Source organism: Rhipicephalus microplus, chromosome 2 (assembly GCF_043290135.1).
Source record: "Rhipicephalus microplus isolate Deutch F79 chromosome 2, USDA_Rmic, whole genome shotgun sequence".
In the NCBI taxonomy this organism is placed as follows: Eukaryota; Metazoa; Arthropoda; class Arachnida; order Ixodida; family Ixodidae; genus Rhipicephalus; species Rhipicephalus microplus.
Genome location: NC_134701.1, coordinates 218089326 through 218106310, shown reverse-complemented (window position 1 = coordinate 218106310; position 16985 = coordinate 218089326). Strand labels below are relative to the sequence as shown.

The 16985-nt window shown below is 46.0% G+C and overlaps 1 protein-coding gene across 2 annotated transcripts in view; it reads left to right on the top strand.

The window, feature by feature from the left end:
• Positions 1-16985, top strand: part of LOC142774943 (testis-expressed protein 10) — a 117825-nt gene that overhangs the window by 79255 nt on the left and 21585 nt on the right. For both annotated transcript variants that reach the window (XR_012886587.1, XM_075876081.1), the window contains exons 12-13: positions 63-214; positions 4679-4759. Coding sequence is in view for 1 of the 2 variants with exons in the window: in XM_075876081.1 (XP_075732196.1) it covers positions 63-214; positions 4679-4759 (233 nt within the window). In the remaining variant the exon portion in view is untranslated. The remainder of the gene's footprint in view (positions 1-62; positions 215-4678; positions 4760-16985) is intronic.

The window sequence follows — 16985 nt, the reverse complement described above, 5'->3', positions numbered from 1 at the left end:
AGTTGGTGACATAGTGGTATATGTCGAGCTCTAAGGAGGCTGTGCATACTTCATCACTGCAGGCATGTCACGCAGCAAGAATGAGCAGCTGGGAGCTATCTGGCGAGATGACTCCTCCTGGTTGGAGTTAAAAGAGCTGCTGCCAGAATTCAGCCAGATTCCCGTTGTTCCCATTGACTGGGACCTTCTACCCAGTCACCTGATGATTGTCGAGGTAACACTTTTGTTCAAGTTTTTAGCACTTGAGGGACCCAGTTGGCCATCTGTTCATGCATTTCATGTGGCGTGATCACACTCATAGCAAAATGCTTAATACGAGCCATAACTAGGCTAGCAATGCTAGAAACCAAGTAATATTAAAAACGAGGACTGAAAAATACTACAAATAACAAAAAATGAACGAGAAGCAATCACAGTGATTAACTAAAAATCAATAAAGTCATTTCAGAAAAGTGCGTCTGGCTACAGGGCAGTGCAAGAAAAGACTCCACCGAGACCTTTTTTAGACAGCGAATGCCCTTCCCTCTATGCTTTGCTGGCACTTTGTTCCTACATCTAATAGAGTAAACAAGCTGAGGGAACTAGCTGCAGATGATACGTATCTCAACTGCGCTAACAAGCAGGAAGTCGATAAAGCGCTGCAACAAGTAGCGCACATGTCTCCCACCGAGTTTGCGAACCTTCCTAAGAACATTTTACTCGCACTTGGGAAACCCTACAAACTAGGCTTGTGCGAATAGTGAATTTTAGGTTCGTAGCGAATTCGAAGCATATAGTAATTTTGGTCAAATAATTTCGAATCGAATTCAGATGGTATATATATTGCATATTATAAAGAAAAAAAAGGCATATTTGTCATGACCAAAATAACCTGCACAGTATTTTTTGTTAATTAGAAGGAGGCCTGTGCAAAGGCCATTTTTTTGCATCAAAGGAAGTGGCAACAACTTTAAATAATAGCACGACTTTACTTTCGGTACAGTCCTGGTGATATCCAGTAAAATATGCTACATTTAAAAATTTGCTATACTTAGAGCGTATCAGTCGGTGTAACAAGCTTTTAAACTGAAAATAAAATAAGCAAAAAGAACAATCGATGTGTGGGTAATTCTTTATTAAAGCTTTGAAGTGGGGCTTTGCTGCAGTGCGTAGTTTTCTTGACTATGTGTTTTGACTGCTTAGCATTCCTTTACTGCAGTGAAACCACTTTCACATGCAGATTAATACTTTTGGACAGGTGCTTTCACAGCGCCCTGCCGCAGTGGTCTAGTGGCTAAGGTACTCGGCTGCTGACCCGCAGGTCGCGGGATCGAATCCCGGCTGCGGCTGCTGCATTTCCGATGGAGGTGAAAATGTTGTAGGCCTGTGTGCTCAGATTTGGGTGGACGTTAAAGAACCCCAAGTAATCTTTGTTTTTCTTCTCAATAGAAGTGCTGATCGTCCCCAGCCACTCTTCGAACAGTTTTTATACTCAAAGTTGTTTTACACGGCCTTTCAGGGTTGGATGCATTATGAAAGCTTTTTTCACCACACCTAGTTTCGCATTGCTTCTTTGATCGGCCACCTGCCCCCCGCGGTGGGTTAGTGGCTAAAGTACTCTGCTGCTGACCCGCAGGTCGCGGGGTCGAATCCCAGCTGCGGCGGCTGCATTTTCGATGGAGGCGAAAATGTTGTAGGCCCGCGTGCTCAGATTTGGGTGCACGTTAAAGAACCCTAGGTGGTCGAAACTTCCGGAGCCCTCCACTACGGTGTCTCTCATAATCATATGGTGGTTTTGGGACGTTAAACCCCACATGTCTATACAGGTACTTTTACGGCTTAGCAGTAAAACCATCTTTACAGAGCGTTACATGCGGATTAATATGCACCTATTCGTTTATTTTGAATGATTATAAATTTTTAATAATTTAAATTCAATTCCAAGTGAATTAGAATATCTCATTATTCGTGTGAATATTTGAAGCACTTGAATGTTCGCACAAGCCTACTGAATATCGTAAAAGCCCGCATATAGCTCGGACCCTTATATAGTCCTGGGTGGAATTTGGGGATAGCAAGTTCGAGAAAAAAGTTTTCACCCAAATATAGCTAGAGTAAAACGTAAAAATGCATTCATTGACGCACTTCATTCATCCTCGTCGTCAGACGCACTCTTTTCCAAAGCTTCCTTGTCAGAAATGCTCTCTCACAGCACATCATCCTCAGAGCCATGAAGCGTGTTCGAGATGGAGTCCTTTTTGAACGTGCGGCAAACGAGGACCTCAAGAATTCAGGCTCAAGCCTCGACTATTCACAAGCACAGCATCGCTGACGAGGCCTGTTTCACCCATCCGGCAGGGATTACTTCTGGTTCTCCGTACCTCATTTATGTGCGTACAGGTGCTTGATGTGGGCCTTAAAAAACCACTTAAGCACCATGTCAAGCACCTGTACGCACATAAATAAGACAAGCATTTGATCCCCTTTGCGGATCTGGCCCAGACAAAAGGGGACAGCCTTTCGCAACGCAATTACATACTTTTTAAACTTCACAAGGTCTTCTTAGTAGCCCTTTGGTAGCTTCTGCGAGATCGACATATGCTGACGTAGGGAGAACTCAGCACGGCGCATGAAGAGAGACAGCCAATGCTTGCTCGCTTTGAAATCCTCCGGCTGAATGCCTTCGTCTCGGGCAATCTCCCTTGCCTTCGCTTGTCGCAGCTCTATATTAGCAGCAAAACGTGCAGCTCGCTGCTCCCGCACAAAGTCTTTGACTTCTTGTTCCACGTCAGGAAACACTCCATTTTTTGGTCCGCAGAAACTTTTTGGCTGGCCACCGCTAGCAAAGAGGGCATCCTTCTGCTTCCACCAACCGTGAATACTCCGCTTGTTCACTCTGAACTGCCGCTCCGCGGCACAGTTGCCAATAGCTTTGGCAGCAGCGGTAACTTTCCATTTAAATGCAGTCGAGTACTGCCTGCGCAGTGCTGTCTGACATGGTGCACAGGAGCAAAATCGTGGCTGTCGTTATGGGCGATAAGTTGAAGCAAAGGCCACTGCCCATGGTTGCACGTGTGGGTCTGTAAGGTTAGTACCTGCTACCGCCGCTAACACTACCTAGCGCAGAAGTGCACAAACACTTAATGATGATGATAGCACTGCGCTATGCTGAAACCAAAACTGAATTTCGGCCGAAAATTCTTGGGACCTGCATATAGTACGGGGCTGAAATTTCGTACCCTGAAATCTGAAAAAAAAAAAAAAAAAAAACTCGGGTTATACGGGGCTTTTACAGTACTTATGTGGAAAATCTGCATCATCGACGCCTTGGTAAACAGCTGGGGGAACTATATGAACAGGAATCGCTGGGTGCCGATGTATGCACTTCCTGAGGTTTCACAGTAGTAGAGCTGCCATTTGGTTTTGTTCTTGTAATGTAAATTTCTCACTGCATAACATAGGCAGTGTAGTAATGCTTGCAAAAGGCCCCTGCAACACTTATTTAAGTGATCATCAGGTGGCTTCATTAAAATAGCTGATTGCCTCACGAATTGACTGCCGCAAAAATTTTTAGAATCGGTCAAGTGCCGAGGTACAGGAATGTCTTCTCTGTCTCCTTTTGTGCGAGCGAGCTCACTGAAAAATATGTAGGGAGGGGTGTCGCAAGGGGGCAAGAATACGCGTCCCTTCGTCCGCATGCGTCAAAACCGTGAGTGCTTTCTTTTCTTGTTTTCTTCAAGTGTACAGCGTACCTTCACTGTACGCTGATTACAACAGCTTGTGCAGAGGCTCGTGGCGGCATCTTGTGGCAGACAGATAACTGCACAGCTCGGGATGCTCGTATCAGTTAACGGCAGTGGACTGCGTATATTTGGAATCATTTGTTGTGCGAAGCAGGAGCGATTTCTAGCTGACTTTGAGAGTTTATTGGAAATTCCGGCACTATAATCTTTGGCTAGTTTGTTCTCGGGAGTGTTCAGTGCCGATTGGTAGCATTTGGCAAGCACCGCCATGTACGGATGCTCGGCTGTTTCCTGCTCGCTAGTGTGGCTTTTGTGTCATGAATCTTGTGTCTTTTGGAGTCTGGCTTCCCGTAATTGCACTTGACGTGCGGAGGTTGACATAGTAGTGGAGTAGCCTCAAATACTGGGATATAACATGTTTCGTGCTGCTGTGGCTATGCTTTAATGTATCCCAATGCACATTACACACATGCAGCCAATTTAGTGTTGTTCACTGTCCTCTTAGCCAACACGGAATATTCTTAATGAGCTTATATAATTAGTTAGCCATAATTAGGTCCAGAAGCCCTTGTTTTATGGGGAAAACTAGGGCAAGTGAAGGTTGTTGTGTGCGTGCACCGTGCACCACATTCCACTCTTTCTGTTTTAATCACAATGCTCGCCCCAGGCTTTTCTCTCCCTACACCCTGAGCATTGGACTTTCATACACGTTGTTAGCAGCAGGATCCTTCATTTGCCATAGGCAATAACGAGAGTTGTGCATTAGTATCTAAGCAACAATGAAATGCGAACTGTTGAATGGCAAGTCTCTTTAATAAAAAATCAGATTGCCTCGAGCTTCAAAAAACACAGTTTTCAGTGAGGTTCAAAACAGTTTGAGATTACTTGGATATAAATGGGGTGGCTGAAACCATTTTGTCGTGTTCTCGCATTTTAATTTACTTTCTTCTTTGCAGATGGTGGCAAAGTCCTTTGAAGCATTTCCTGCGTCCTGGAACTTGTCTCAAATTTTTGAGCCTTTCCTTCAGCAATTCCTCGTAAGTATTATATCTCAAGTATAGTTAGCGTGTAAATGTTGTCTCATTTCATTCCAAACTTACATCATGGAAGCGAATGCTGCAGTGCAGTACGTGCGAAATTCAAAGCAGTAACCATGAAACCTAGAGTGAAATGTAACATTCAGTGTGTCGCTCTACACAGATGTACTATACAGCAGTTGTGATAGAAAGGAACGCGAACAGCACAGCGTGCACTGCTGTGCTGTACGGCATTTATTTTCAAGTGGCTGCAGCCTCATTGGTGATAAAAAGCTACTAGAGTTATCTTGGATGCAGGGATCCCATTCCTGCGCCAACTGTGTCAAAGTGCGCCAAATGAGATTTGCTGTGCTAACCTGATGAAATCGATGTAAATTGTGCCAAACTGCGCCGAACCGTCCATCTCAAGGGTCCGCAACGTGTAGCCCACGGGCCGCATGCGGCTCGCAGTGCAGTTTTGTGTGGCTCCTGAAACGATGTCAGAAATCTTGAAATCGCTAGACACTGTAATTGCGGCAGTATTTAAATAACATTAATTGATGTTTTGATTACCAGAGAAAGTGTTCGAGTCTAATGAGAGAATTCTTTACCTTCCTGCGAACAGGCCGTTGCCGCTTTCAAAAATCGTCCACCAGTACTTCTGCGGAGCAATGCAATTCAACCTCATTCTGCGGCAGGACCGCAACCGAACAGGAAAGCTCCGATGAGCGCAACTATAGTAGAAGGCTAGAGATATGTCACTGTTCACGACTGCAATTGCAGTGGTGTTAGTTCTGCATTGGTTTACTTACGTACGCTAACGCCATATATATCTACTTTAATCGCAAATGAAACTCAGTTGCAAACGAAACCCGGTTGCAGTAAAGAATACCGTATTTACTCGCGTAATGAACGCACTTTTTTTTTTCTCGAAAAATCAGAGCAAAGTTGGGGGTGTGTTTATTACGCGGGGCAGATAATATGAAAACCTTTTTGGCGTGAGCAAAAAATGCTGTAATGCAAAAAAAAAAAAAAAAAAAAAGGTTTGGTCGCTTAGCTGTTTGCATATGCGTAGACTGTTTGGAAACAGGTTCTTTGTTGCACTTCACTCATCTTCGGTAGATCATGGCGCCATTTTCTGCAAGCTATTCCTGTGCTGCCCGCGCACCCCATAAAAACGTTTTGCGATTATCTGTTCTCGCAATCGTTTACCCGCAACAGTGGTATCTGCATGCTGTGATCTTGAGGGGCGCCCAGAAGCGTGCGCTACGACGCACTTTGCCAACTTCACGGCAACCTCGCGCGACGATGCTGTTGTCATTGTAGCAAGTAACGAACATTGCAGCATGCTACCCTCGAAATATCAAAACAAACCATGGATAACAAAATTAACGACAGAATACGGCCGCCGCCTCACTTCGACATGAGAAGCTTCTGTACGCGCGGCGAACAAGCAAGGTGAGTATCAGGGGCGCTACCATGTTGTGGAAATCGTTACGATCTTGTCTGGGTGACAAGCGATTTTTTGTGGTTTTCCAGAATTCTGAGACGCGATTTGCACTTTTCAGATCAGCTAGTGCCGCTACCGCACGGAATTTTTCGGAAGACGGTGATGGTAGGTAGGTGCGGGCACATCGTAGTCGTGCTGCGCCATAGCGAAAAACGAGCTGTGAGCAAAGAGCAATCATATGTGTAGCGTTCCTATCTCCTAAATCACCCCTCTTTCACTGCGTCTGTGTCCCTCGACTATTTTGAACTATCGTTTCGCGGCTAAGCCGGCGCGGGGAACAGTGAATCTCGCCATAAACGCATGTGTGGCACTTTGTTTACACCAGTTCACTCTAAATTCTCGCATGTCGTACAGAGTTTGCAAAACGTAATAAGACCTTTACGGCACTGGTTGCGTTGGAGACTTCAGCTTTTATGGACGGCCGCGCTTGTCGTTTCCCGTATTCCACAACATATGACGGGACCAGCCTTAAACGCTGCCTCTCCTTCGACAATATGTCTCCATGTTTAGCACTTAGAAATACCAGAGGCCCGAAAGCCGCCTGATTCTCGGGACGCGCACGCTTTTGTGTAGCCTCCATCACTTCTCGACCCACCATATTGAAGCGCTCTTCGCGCTGCCTACAGGTGCTGGAAAGTAAGAATAGCGACGAATAATCCTTTGCGACAGCAAATCCTGTTGTCGTCGCTCGAAAATAGCATGCACGTCGTTGGGCCTTAAAGTTTTGTATTTGTAGGAAGCGATCGTCGGTTCACGCGGACAGATTCATAACATTCGTTCGCTCTCGCTCACCATGTGCTTATCAGCTGCGATGTCTCCACACTTGAATTCGTGAACCCCGCTGTGATGCACTGATAAAGAAGACGGGGGACGTCCTGTGCACATATAGAAAGAAAAAACAATACAGCACGTGGCAACGGGCAAAGGGGGCGAAGGGAGCGAGCCAAGGTAGCCCAGGGGGGTCGGCATATTAATTTTTAAAACAGAAGAGATCCAAAGGGTAAGTAGGCACCAGGTGTCGGTTAGCGGGACTGCGGGGATGAATATAGGTGGTGCGTTTATTATGCGGAGAAAAAAAGCCAAATTTTGACGACTGAAATTGGGGGTGCGTTTATTATGCGAGTGCGGTCATTACACGAGTAAATACGATTTTACACGTACGAACAAAACCAACATGCAACAAGCATCACATGTTGATTATTTTATAAAGTAAAAGGGCGAGAGACCGCAAGAGGCCTCCCTCAAGTACTGGTTCGATAACCAGATTTTCTCGTTCCAAGGACATCACGCTGCCGTTGAAGTTAGAATCCCATGCAACGAAGATATCCAGAGCATCCAATCAAGTGCACCTGTGTGTGCACTGGATTTCATGTTAGGAGCACCACTGTCAAGCAGCAGTAAAGTCCACATTCATTTCTCGCGCTGCTTTGTGTTAAGTAGAACCTCGTTATAATTAAATAGGATATGAAAAAGTAGTGTATATAACGAAGCAATTGTAATTCATCTTGAAATTCTCATAGACACCCATGTATTTAAAATTTCGTTTTAATGAAGCGAAAATTTTTTTGCGACGGATATAACGAAGCATTCTTTTTCTGCAACGAGCATTTATTTATAATTTTGGTATACGTCAATTCAGTATCTTTTATCGCGCGACGGTTTACGTATCATCGCGGCTGCAGTTATTCATAACTCGCATTCGCCTGGAGCTGCCCGCCAACACGCTCGTGGGTGTGTTTCTTTGCCTCCCTTTTCCTCAAGAACTAGTAGACTTGCCAGTGCAGCAACTCGCGCAAGCGTACGCGTCAGCCGGCCTCCCCTCTCCTGTTGAATCTATTGACCCACCCACGCATGTGACCTCCTCCTCGTCTTCTTCAGCTCTGGAATGGGATGGCAGAGATTGCAGCTATGTTCCTTGTCGTTCGCTGTGGAAGAGCAACACCACCGCTATTAGTTTCACCGCCCAGCATGAGATGGGCAACAGGATCGGTAAACATAAGCTCAAAAATATAACAATCGAGCAGAAGTCGGCGATGTTGAAAGCTGTTGATTACGGCGTCTAGAAAAAAAAAAGTTGTCGAAGATTTCAGCGATGTTGTCGCCAGTGAGGGTGCAGTGGGCAACCAAGCTTAGATGTCATGGGACTATCTTTTTGACGGCGGCTTCGTGTTTAACTTTATGGTCGTACGTCGGTGCTGATTCTGACGCTGTGACAACAAAAGAGTTCTCAGGTGCGGAAATTGTGCGCACGGTGACGGGGGTGCATGACGATAGGGACGAATGTGTCGACACCCCGAAGCCTAATGTTAACGAACTTGACGTACCAACACACGCGCTGCATAGACGGGACAGACTTGCTGCAACGCTTTTTGGGTGCTTATGATGACCACGAGGACGGACTCGAAATAGCTTCTGAAGCTGAAAAGCAGTCATCTGCGTGAGAAAGAGTCGGTAAAAGTCTATTATAGACTATTTGAAGTGATCTTTCAGCTGGTGTGCCGAATTTAGTAGAAATAAAGGTGCATTGTTCTTTATTATTTCGCTAGTTTTTTGCCTTCCGACCGCCGTTCTTCTCTGCGGGGTGGGCTCCTGTGATATTCGGTAGTGAGTACATTCTCTTTTGCTGGCTAATCGTCACTAGAAATGAATAATAGCTATAACGAACTAATGGTTATAACAAAGTACAGTTAAACCTGCTTATAACGAACCCCCATATGACGAATTCCTCAATATAACGAAGTTTTTCTATTCGCCGCTGTTGCTCCATAGAAGCACATGTATTTGCGACCTCTATTTGACAAAGTAACAGAGGGAGACAACCTTGATATGACAAATTTTCCGCACGGACAATCTAGGAAGTTTGCTCCGCATTTGGGCATTTTGGTATGAGCATGCATCTTCCGGGACTGCCCCGCTGCCGACGAAGCGCGAAGGGGCGGCGACACGCACGGCGCAGCACCAAGCGAGAGTGAGCATGAGGCAGGTAGGCGGGCCTGCACCCCACAAGGCAGCGTCGCCGCAGTTCTCGCCGCCGAGGGCACATGTGCCGGTGTGCCCCCCCCCAACTCTTAACAACAAAAAAGAAAACTACTTTTGCGCATTTTCAGTGCCAGGCTTTTAGTTAGTGTCACATATGTGGGGCCGCGCTGCGTGCGGAGGGCGCTTTACCGAACAGTTTTTCGCGGTATCCGTGCCTGTGTCCGTGTCGCATAATTTCAATGCACGCGCATGGTGTGGCCCCCGATGACATTCAGCTATTGCTTTTTTTGATGGCGATTATATGGAGTATTGGCCATTTTTCTTTAAATGCGAAGCATTTTTTAGCAAACTTCCGCAACTTTGCGCGTATCTATCTATCTATCTAGCCGCCTACAACTTTTAGCTCTCCTGGCTGTTTCGATAATGGTATCAATACGAAACTTGGTATTCCATAACATGACTGCATGAAGAACATATTTGACTAGTCATAACATGAAAATCATGACATGTATGTCACGAATGTCATGATTTACATTCCATGGTCCTGCAGCTCTTGCGGTGGTTTTGTTCACACGGCATGTTGCAAAACTGGTATGGTATAGCATGATTGCATGGCAAACACAAGCTACAGACCCTGACACAAAAATCATGACATGCGTGTCATGTAACAACATGACTACATGCCACGCTCATGATGCGCTTGCAATTGTTTTGCTGGCATCACATATACCAAATTTGGTAGTGCGGAACGTCAATTGATGACGAAGGTATGATACTGGTGCAAACATGATAAACGTGAAGTGCGTGTCTTGTAACAACATGACTACGTGCTACGTTCATGATGCACTCGCTGCCGGTTTGTTTGCTTCACATTACCAAACTCGGTATTATGCGACACGAACAGACGACATAGGTAAATGAAACATTCAAACATGATAATCATGACTACATGCCACACTCATGATGCGCTCGCGGCTGTTTCGCTAGCTTCACATACCGTAATTACTCGAATCTTTTTACTCCAACCTTTTTTCCGGTTAAGCGAGTTCATAAATCGCATGTGCGTTAGAATCAAGTACGAACAAAAAAATTACGGTCAATCTATTGCCATCGGCAAATCCAAAATGGCCGCCCCCTGCCTGTGTCGGCATGGCACGTCGGCCATTTCTGCCTATGTGTTTCCCATGTGCGGCACTTCGTACGTGTGCTGAGGAGTTCGTCATCTAGTAGTGCATTAGCATCGACGGCGGGGAAGGGCCGACTCCAAAAACTCGAGTGCACCACGATGCCGCTTTTAAAAGAAAAGTCATCGCGTGTGCAGAAACGTACGGAAATCGGGCCGCATCACGGTCGTTCGGAGTTCCCGAAACGTGCCTGCGGGACCGGCGGAAACAAAAGCAGAAGATTGTCGACAGCAAAGCTTGACGCAAAGGCTTCAGTGGACCACAGCAGGGTCGGTTTCCGCAAATTAAAGAGCTGCTCGGCGAGTATGTGCTTGAGCAGCGAGCGGCACAGCGGCCCGTGACGACAGAACTGCTCCAAGTGCGGGCTATGCAATTAGTCTTAGAAAAAGGTCTAATGCGGAGCCAGTTTAAAGCGAGCAGGTGCTGGCTAACTAACTTTATGAAGAGGAAAGGCTTTTCCCTCCGAAGCGGAACATGCGTATGCGAAAAGTTTTGCGGAAGAGTATGATGAAAAGCTTCACAGTTTTCAGAGGTTCATCCTAAACTTGCGGCGCAACAACGGCTACCTGCTTGGGCAAATCGGGAATGCCGATCAGACGCCTCTTTACTTCGACATGCCTGGCACCACAACCGTCGAGAAGAAGGGGGCGAAGCAAGTTCGCGTGCTGACATCGGTCCATGGTAAAACTACAGTGACGGCAATGCTTTGTTACACGTCAGATGGGCACAAGCTTCGCCCGTACCTCATATTTAAATGGAAGACGCTCCCGAAAGGAGTCGTTTTTTTCGAGGGGTGTGATCGTGCGGGCCAGTGAGAAAAATAGGTGCGCGTTGCAATCGATGTCTTACGGTTTTTTTTTTTCGCGGTGGAAATCGGGTGCGCGTTACAATCGAGGGCGCGGTAGAATCGAGAAAATACGGTATGCCAAATTTGGTATTATGTGACGCCAATTGATGACGAGGTATGTGACTGGTGCAAACATGCTAATCATGAGATGCGTGCCATGTGGGAACAGGACTACATGCCACAGTCAAGCCGCCAGTACATTTCAACGTGACGCGGTGCGCGTGCTCGCCGGCGTTCATTTCGTCGAATCACGTCGGCGTTGCCATGCCAGGCGCCGGTCCTGCCATATACTCGAAGGCGCGCTCTGCGCTGCGTTGCTTCGACGCATGCGCGTTTCTGCGGGTCCGGCGTCTCTCCATCACGAAAACAGGGAGACGCTTAACTTAACATAGTATTGATGACCTACCAGCAGCCAAGCTGAGAGGTATTCGTACCTACCAGCAGCCAAGCTGAGAGGTAGTCGAAACAAAAGAAGACCACGACGCACGCCAAGCACGTTATCGCACATCTTTTATGGCATATCCCTGCTGCTGCCCTTACTTCTTCATTGCCGCAAATGCGCATGAACATGGAGCGAGACAAGGTTGCCGTCGCGTCGACGCCATGTGCACTTCTCTCTCGTCCGATTCATGCCTGATCCCAGCTCAATGTTATCGCACCGTACAATCGCAGGCGATAAAAATGGATTCAGGCCGCTATCGCACACGAAAAAATACGTAGGCGTATAATGCACTGGAAACGGTACTGGAGTAAATAAATATTACGCGTGTTTCCTTGAAGCAGTGAGTGATGTGTTGCCATCCTACGGCTGGAGTGAAGCTGCGTAGCTCAGCTGCTTTTGGCCTGAGTGACCACTCTTGCCATTTTTATGTTACTCTATGGTGCACACTAACACAGTGAAGTAACAACTGGAGTACTTGTTAGTTTGCACTTATATCTGTGCGTGTGATTACGTTTCATGCCTTATTTTGTTTAAACAGCGTGTTAAGTGTTGAGCGGTAAACAATGTTGGTTCGCTCTCGTCCTGTGTACCGTATATACTCACATAATGATCGCACTTTTTTTTTTTCAAAAGAATTGACTCCAACTTCGGGATGTGATCATTACGCGGGATAAATTTTCCGTGAAAAGATATTCTGAGCACCGGAAATGCAAAAAAGCCGCTAATCAGAATTCTTACAGTAGCTACTAAGAACATAACCAAAAATAAAAGTAAATTAAAGCTTACCTTTGTAATAAAATGCACGCTATACGCAGGAGCTACATGCATGGCACACTGCCCTTTTATTTTTAACCTCTCTGACCCCCTAACGTTCATTCAGACTTCGAAGCATCACTAGCGTGAGTGTCGTCGCCGCATGATTCCCTGTCGAAACCGGCAGTGTCTTCACTGTCCCACAGAGGGTCATCTTCCGTTCCGTCAAGCGCGTTGGAAATGCCAGCGACAGTTCATTCCACCGCATGAAGCGTGTCGTCCAGCTGGAACTGGCGCGGAAGTCCTTTGTGGCTACTCCCAGCCTCCGGGAAACTGTGCACGCCTGCGTCCGTATCATGTCTAATGACACTGCATAACCGTCCTTGCGCATGTCCTTCACGTATTCGAGGACTGCCTTTTCAATGTGAGGGAACTTGCCAGATTTGGGTCCGCGGAAAGCCCATCGCGTGCTCTTAGTAGCCATGAGCATGTCGCGCTGTTTTTCCAATATCGGATCCGGATTTCGTCGACGCCGAAATGTCTGCCGGCAGTGCGGTTGCCGTGCTCTAGCGCGTAGTCAAGCGCCTTCAGCTTGAACGCGGCAGCAAAGCTCGCATACCGTCCCATGGTGGAACGGCGCTTCAACAGACGATCACAAAGCACACAAAAAAAAACGTGGTCTCAGGAAAAAAAAAAAACATTGCTGCGGGATGAACACAGGTCGACCAACAGGCGACCGCCGCTGTAACAGTGCGGGATGTCAAAACAAACATGGCAGCTGACAGAACGAAGCACTCCGTGGAGCGAAGCCATCGCATTTTTTTTTTCTTTGCATCAGTTATGGAGGTTGTGAGAACGTCACGTGCGTCAAAACAGTGTCTTCCATCTAAATAAGGAATGCTTTCATTTAAATAAGTAAATTTACGGCATTAGCATAGTGGTGCCCACTTTGAGATCACAGAAACAATGATAGGCGCGTTCAGCTAGACTTGGCACATGACATGTCGATGCGGCAAGTTCAGGGTGCGATCATTACGTGGGGGGAAAAAAAGTCGAATTTTGACGAAAAAATTTAAGGGTGCGATCATTATGTAAGTGCGATCATTACGCGAGTAAATACGGTATGTTGTTTTCGTGCATCATTTGTGTGTGAGCAGCGCGCTGCATGTTTTGATCTGCTTGCCATTCTCAGCGTTACAATTTAAGTTGTTACGCATTCGTTGCTTTTTACCCTTGCGGCGAGAATGTAAGTTTTCTTAATTTCGGACAACCTTGCCACCACCACCGAGGGGATGTCAGATTAATCGCTTATGAAAACTCTCCGAGACCACGGAAGGTGACGACGGATCTTCCGAGGTCGACTCGTCACGCCGCATTGTCTTGCACCGCGAGTTCGCTGGCTGGTAGCTTTCGAGATAAGCCGAATAGCTCTGGCAACACAGCGACACGCTGAATGCAGTGCGATAGCAAAAAATTTTAATGTCATAACAAGTAAGGCTGGCAGCCAAGCCAACTCTTTTGGATCTGGTATCGCGGAACACCTATAAAATGCTGGTGTGAGCAAATGTGGCCGCTCCAGGGAGAAGTGCTATTTTAACATAGTCCCTTCGTGCTGAAACTGCAGTGATACTCACTGAGATAGCAAGCGCGGCAGCAATCGCGACCGCCAATAAAATCCAAGTTCATTATTGCTACTCAAGGGATTCTCCCTGCATTGTATCAAGGCTCGTTCAAGACAGGTGGTTTACTTTCTGTTTGAGCATTCGGCAGTTCTAACATGCGTGGGATGTTATGCACTTTCCAGGTGATAGGGATAGGTCGACTCATTTGAACTCTGCTTCAGCAGCACTCGCGCGCTTTTACCCGCTCGTGAAAGTTACGATGCGCGGGGGCATGTTACCAATTTGGACTAGTTACGGAACATGGCGGCGATGGCGAAAACTCGCTGAAAGTGCCCATATAATTAACGCAGTTTTTACTGTGAATTAAGTGTTTTGGGTTAGCTGTGCCTTCAGTCCCCCTTTCGTTTAACTTGCGCATTTATTTTCCAAATTTTCGTACCGAACCTGCACATAAAGAAATCCTCTCTATAATGATTTTTTCTGGGACTTAATCAATTTTGTTATATTTACGTTTAACTAATTACGACTCCCCTTCAACCTCGTTATAACGAGGGTTGACTGTATACCTATGCTGAAGTGACCCGAATAGTAAGATTACCTGCTCGCCCCGCCGCGGTGGTCTAGTGGCTAAGGTACTCGGCTGCTGACCCGCAGGTCGCGGGATCGAATCTTGGCTACGGCGGCTGCATTTCCGATGGAGGGGGAAATGTTGTAGGCCCATGTGCTCAGATTTGGGTTCACGTTAAAGAGCCCCATGTGGTCGAAATTTCCAGAGCCCTCCACTACGGCGTCTCATAATCATATGGTTGTTTTGGGACGTTAAAACCCACATATCAATCAATCAAGATTACCTGCTCCACAAATAAATTTTTACTGCTGTAAAATGCTTCTAATAGCAAGATTACCTGCTCCAAAATGCCCCAAAGATAAAATTTTAGTGCTCCAAGATGCTCCTAATTGCAAGAATTACTTGCTCCAAAATGCTCTAAAGCTAAAATTTTACTGCCTAAAGTGCTCCAAACCTAATATTTTACTGCTCCAAAGTGCTCGAAAACTAAAATTTTGACTGCTCCAAAAGTTGCTCCAAATCGGCAGTTCCTAGTAGAATCACTGCTGGATGTAATGAAGGACGACTTTAGCATCTTTTGATTGCAACCTATATCAGAGTGTGATGAAAACAGCGCAACACACTCTTCGCGTTTTCTCCATCAACCCTAGGCTTCTGCGTCAGGGCAGGGGTGTTGCCATGCTCACAAAGCACTGAAAGCCTTCCATGAGCATTGGTGGCAATGAATAGGTGTCTATGAAAGGCTGCGCAACTGGCAAGTGAGGAGGTGCAAGCTATAGGCCACACGGAAATACTTTTGTGTGCACAAGCTTTCTGTTGTGAGAATGTAAACTGTGACTACGGCTGATGAAGTGGCCCGTATGCGCCTGTGAATCGATGTTCTTGCAAATTTAGATGCCAACCTGTTAGGAATGTGTTTTTTTTGCAACTTCTTCATATTCCTTCATAATATTTTCCCAAGAACATAAGAAAGTTCTCAAGAGTACTAAAAGAAGATAAATTAAAATATGTATTGAGATTATGCTGAAATCCTTCTTTGATACTGGATATAGTATTTCGCACTCGTCTAAACCGTAGAGGCATTTTGAAGGTCACTTAAGAATAGAGCGCACATACAGTACACATGCCCACCTTTTGTCCAGCGGGAGTCGTCAAGCGGTGGCAGATGTGGTGAGCCACTGGCCGTGCTTCTTATCTTCCTACAATGCATAAAACTAGAGCTGTATAGAAGAAAGCATTTTCTATTACTTTATACAAGCAGCAAGTTCTTTTTATCCTGTAATGGTTTTAGGTAGAGAACTTCTCATTAAACATAAATCGCTTTTAGAGTTTTTAAAAGATCTTCATACTTTCAATTATAGAGTTTCCTATAAGTATTGATTGGTATGGGGGTTTAACGTCCCAAAACCACCATATGTTTATGAGAGACGCCGTACTGGAGGGCTCTTGAAATTTCGACCACCTGGGGTTCTTTAACGTGCACCCAAATCTGAGCACACGGGCCTACAACATTTCCGCCTCCATCAGAAATGCAGCCGCCGCAGCCGGGATTCAATCCCGCGACCTGTGGGATAGCAGCCGAGTACCTTAGCCACTAGAACACTGCGACGGGGCAGTTTCCTATAAGTACACTGAAGCAACTTTGGCACTAGTGTTTATGGAAGCTGCAACGCACAACGTTTCAGCAAGCATGGGAATGATGGGCAGTTCACGGATTTGTCTAATCTTCGTTCTTCTGGCTCCATTGTGCTTCGCGTCGCTTGAAGTTGCTTTGTCATGAAACGACATTCACAACTTTTACCTTTTAGGCTCACCCATTCAAATGGGGTCACGAAGTTCAAAAGGGTTCTTTCTTTCATTCGAAACAAAACCGAGTTACAGCAATAAACAAAGTTACAAGTGCGTTTGAAGCACGCAAGCACGAAGACTAGGCAAATCCGTATACTACCCATCATTCCCATGGTCGCTGAACGATTGCGGTGCCAAAGTGTACTCTTGTTAATTTTAGGGAATGCTATGCTTCCAATGTCATATATCTAGGTAACCCATAGCACAGCCTTTCAACAGAGGCTGGTGTTACGGCATTTGTACTACAGAAAGCACCTGCCTCCCTTGCCCATGGTCCCAAGGGAACTGATAAGGCAGTAATGCTAATTCATTATTCTTACGTTGGTACTTGATCCGACTTCTCACCACTCATATTCAATATGCTCACTAATTTCATACTCATGATTTTAACAACTGTATGTTTTATGTGCTTTATTGCACAGAATTTTAGGCTCCCATACAGCCACTAAGCACTGTCCTCGTCCTCGTCCGTAATAGTGACGTACTGGCGCTCC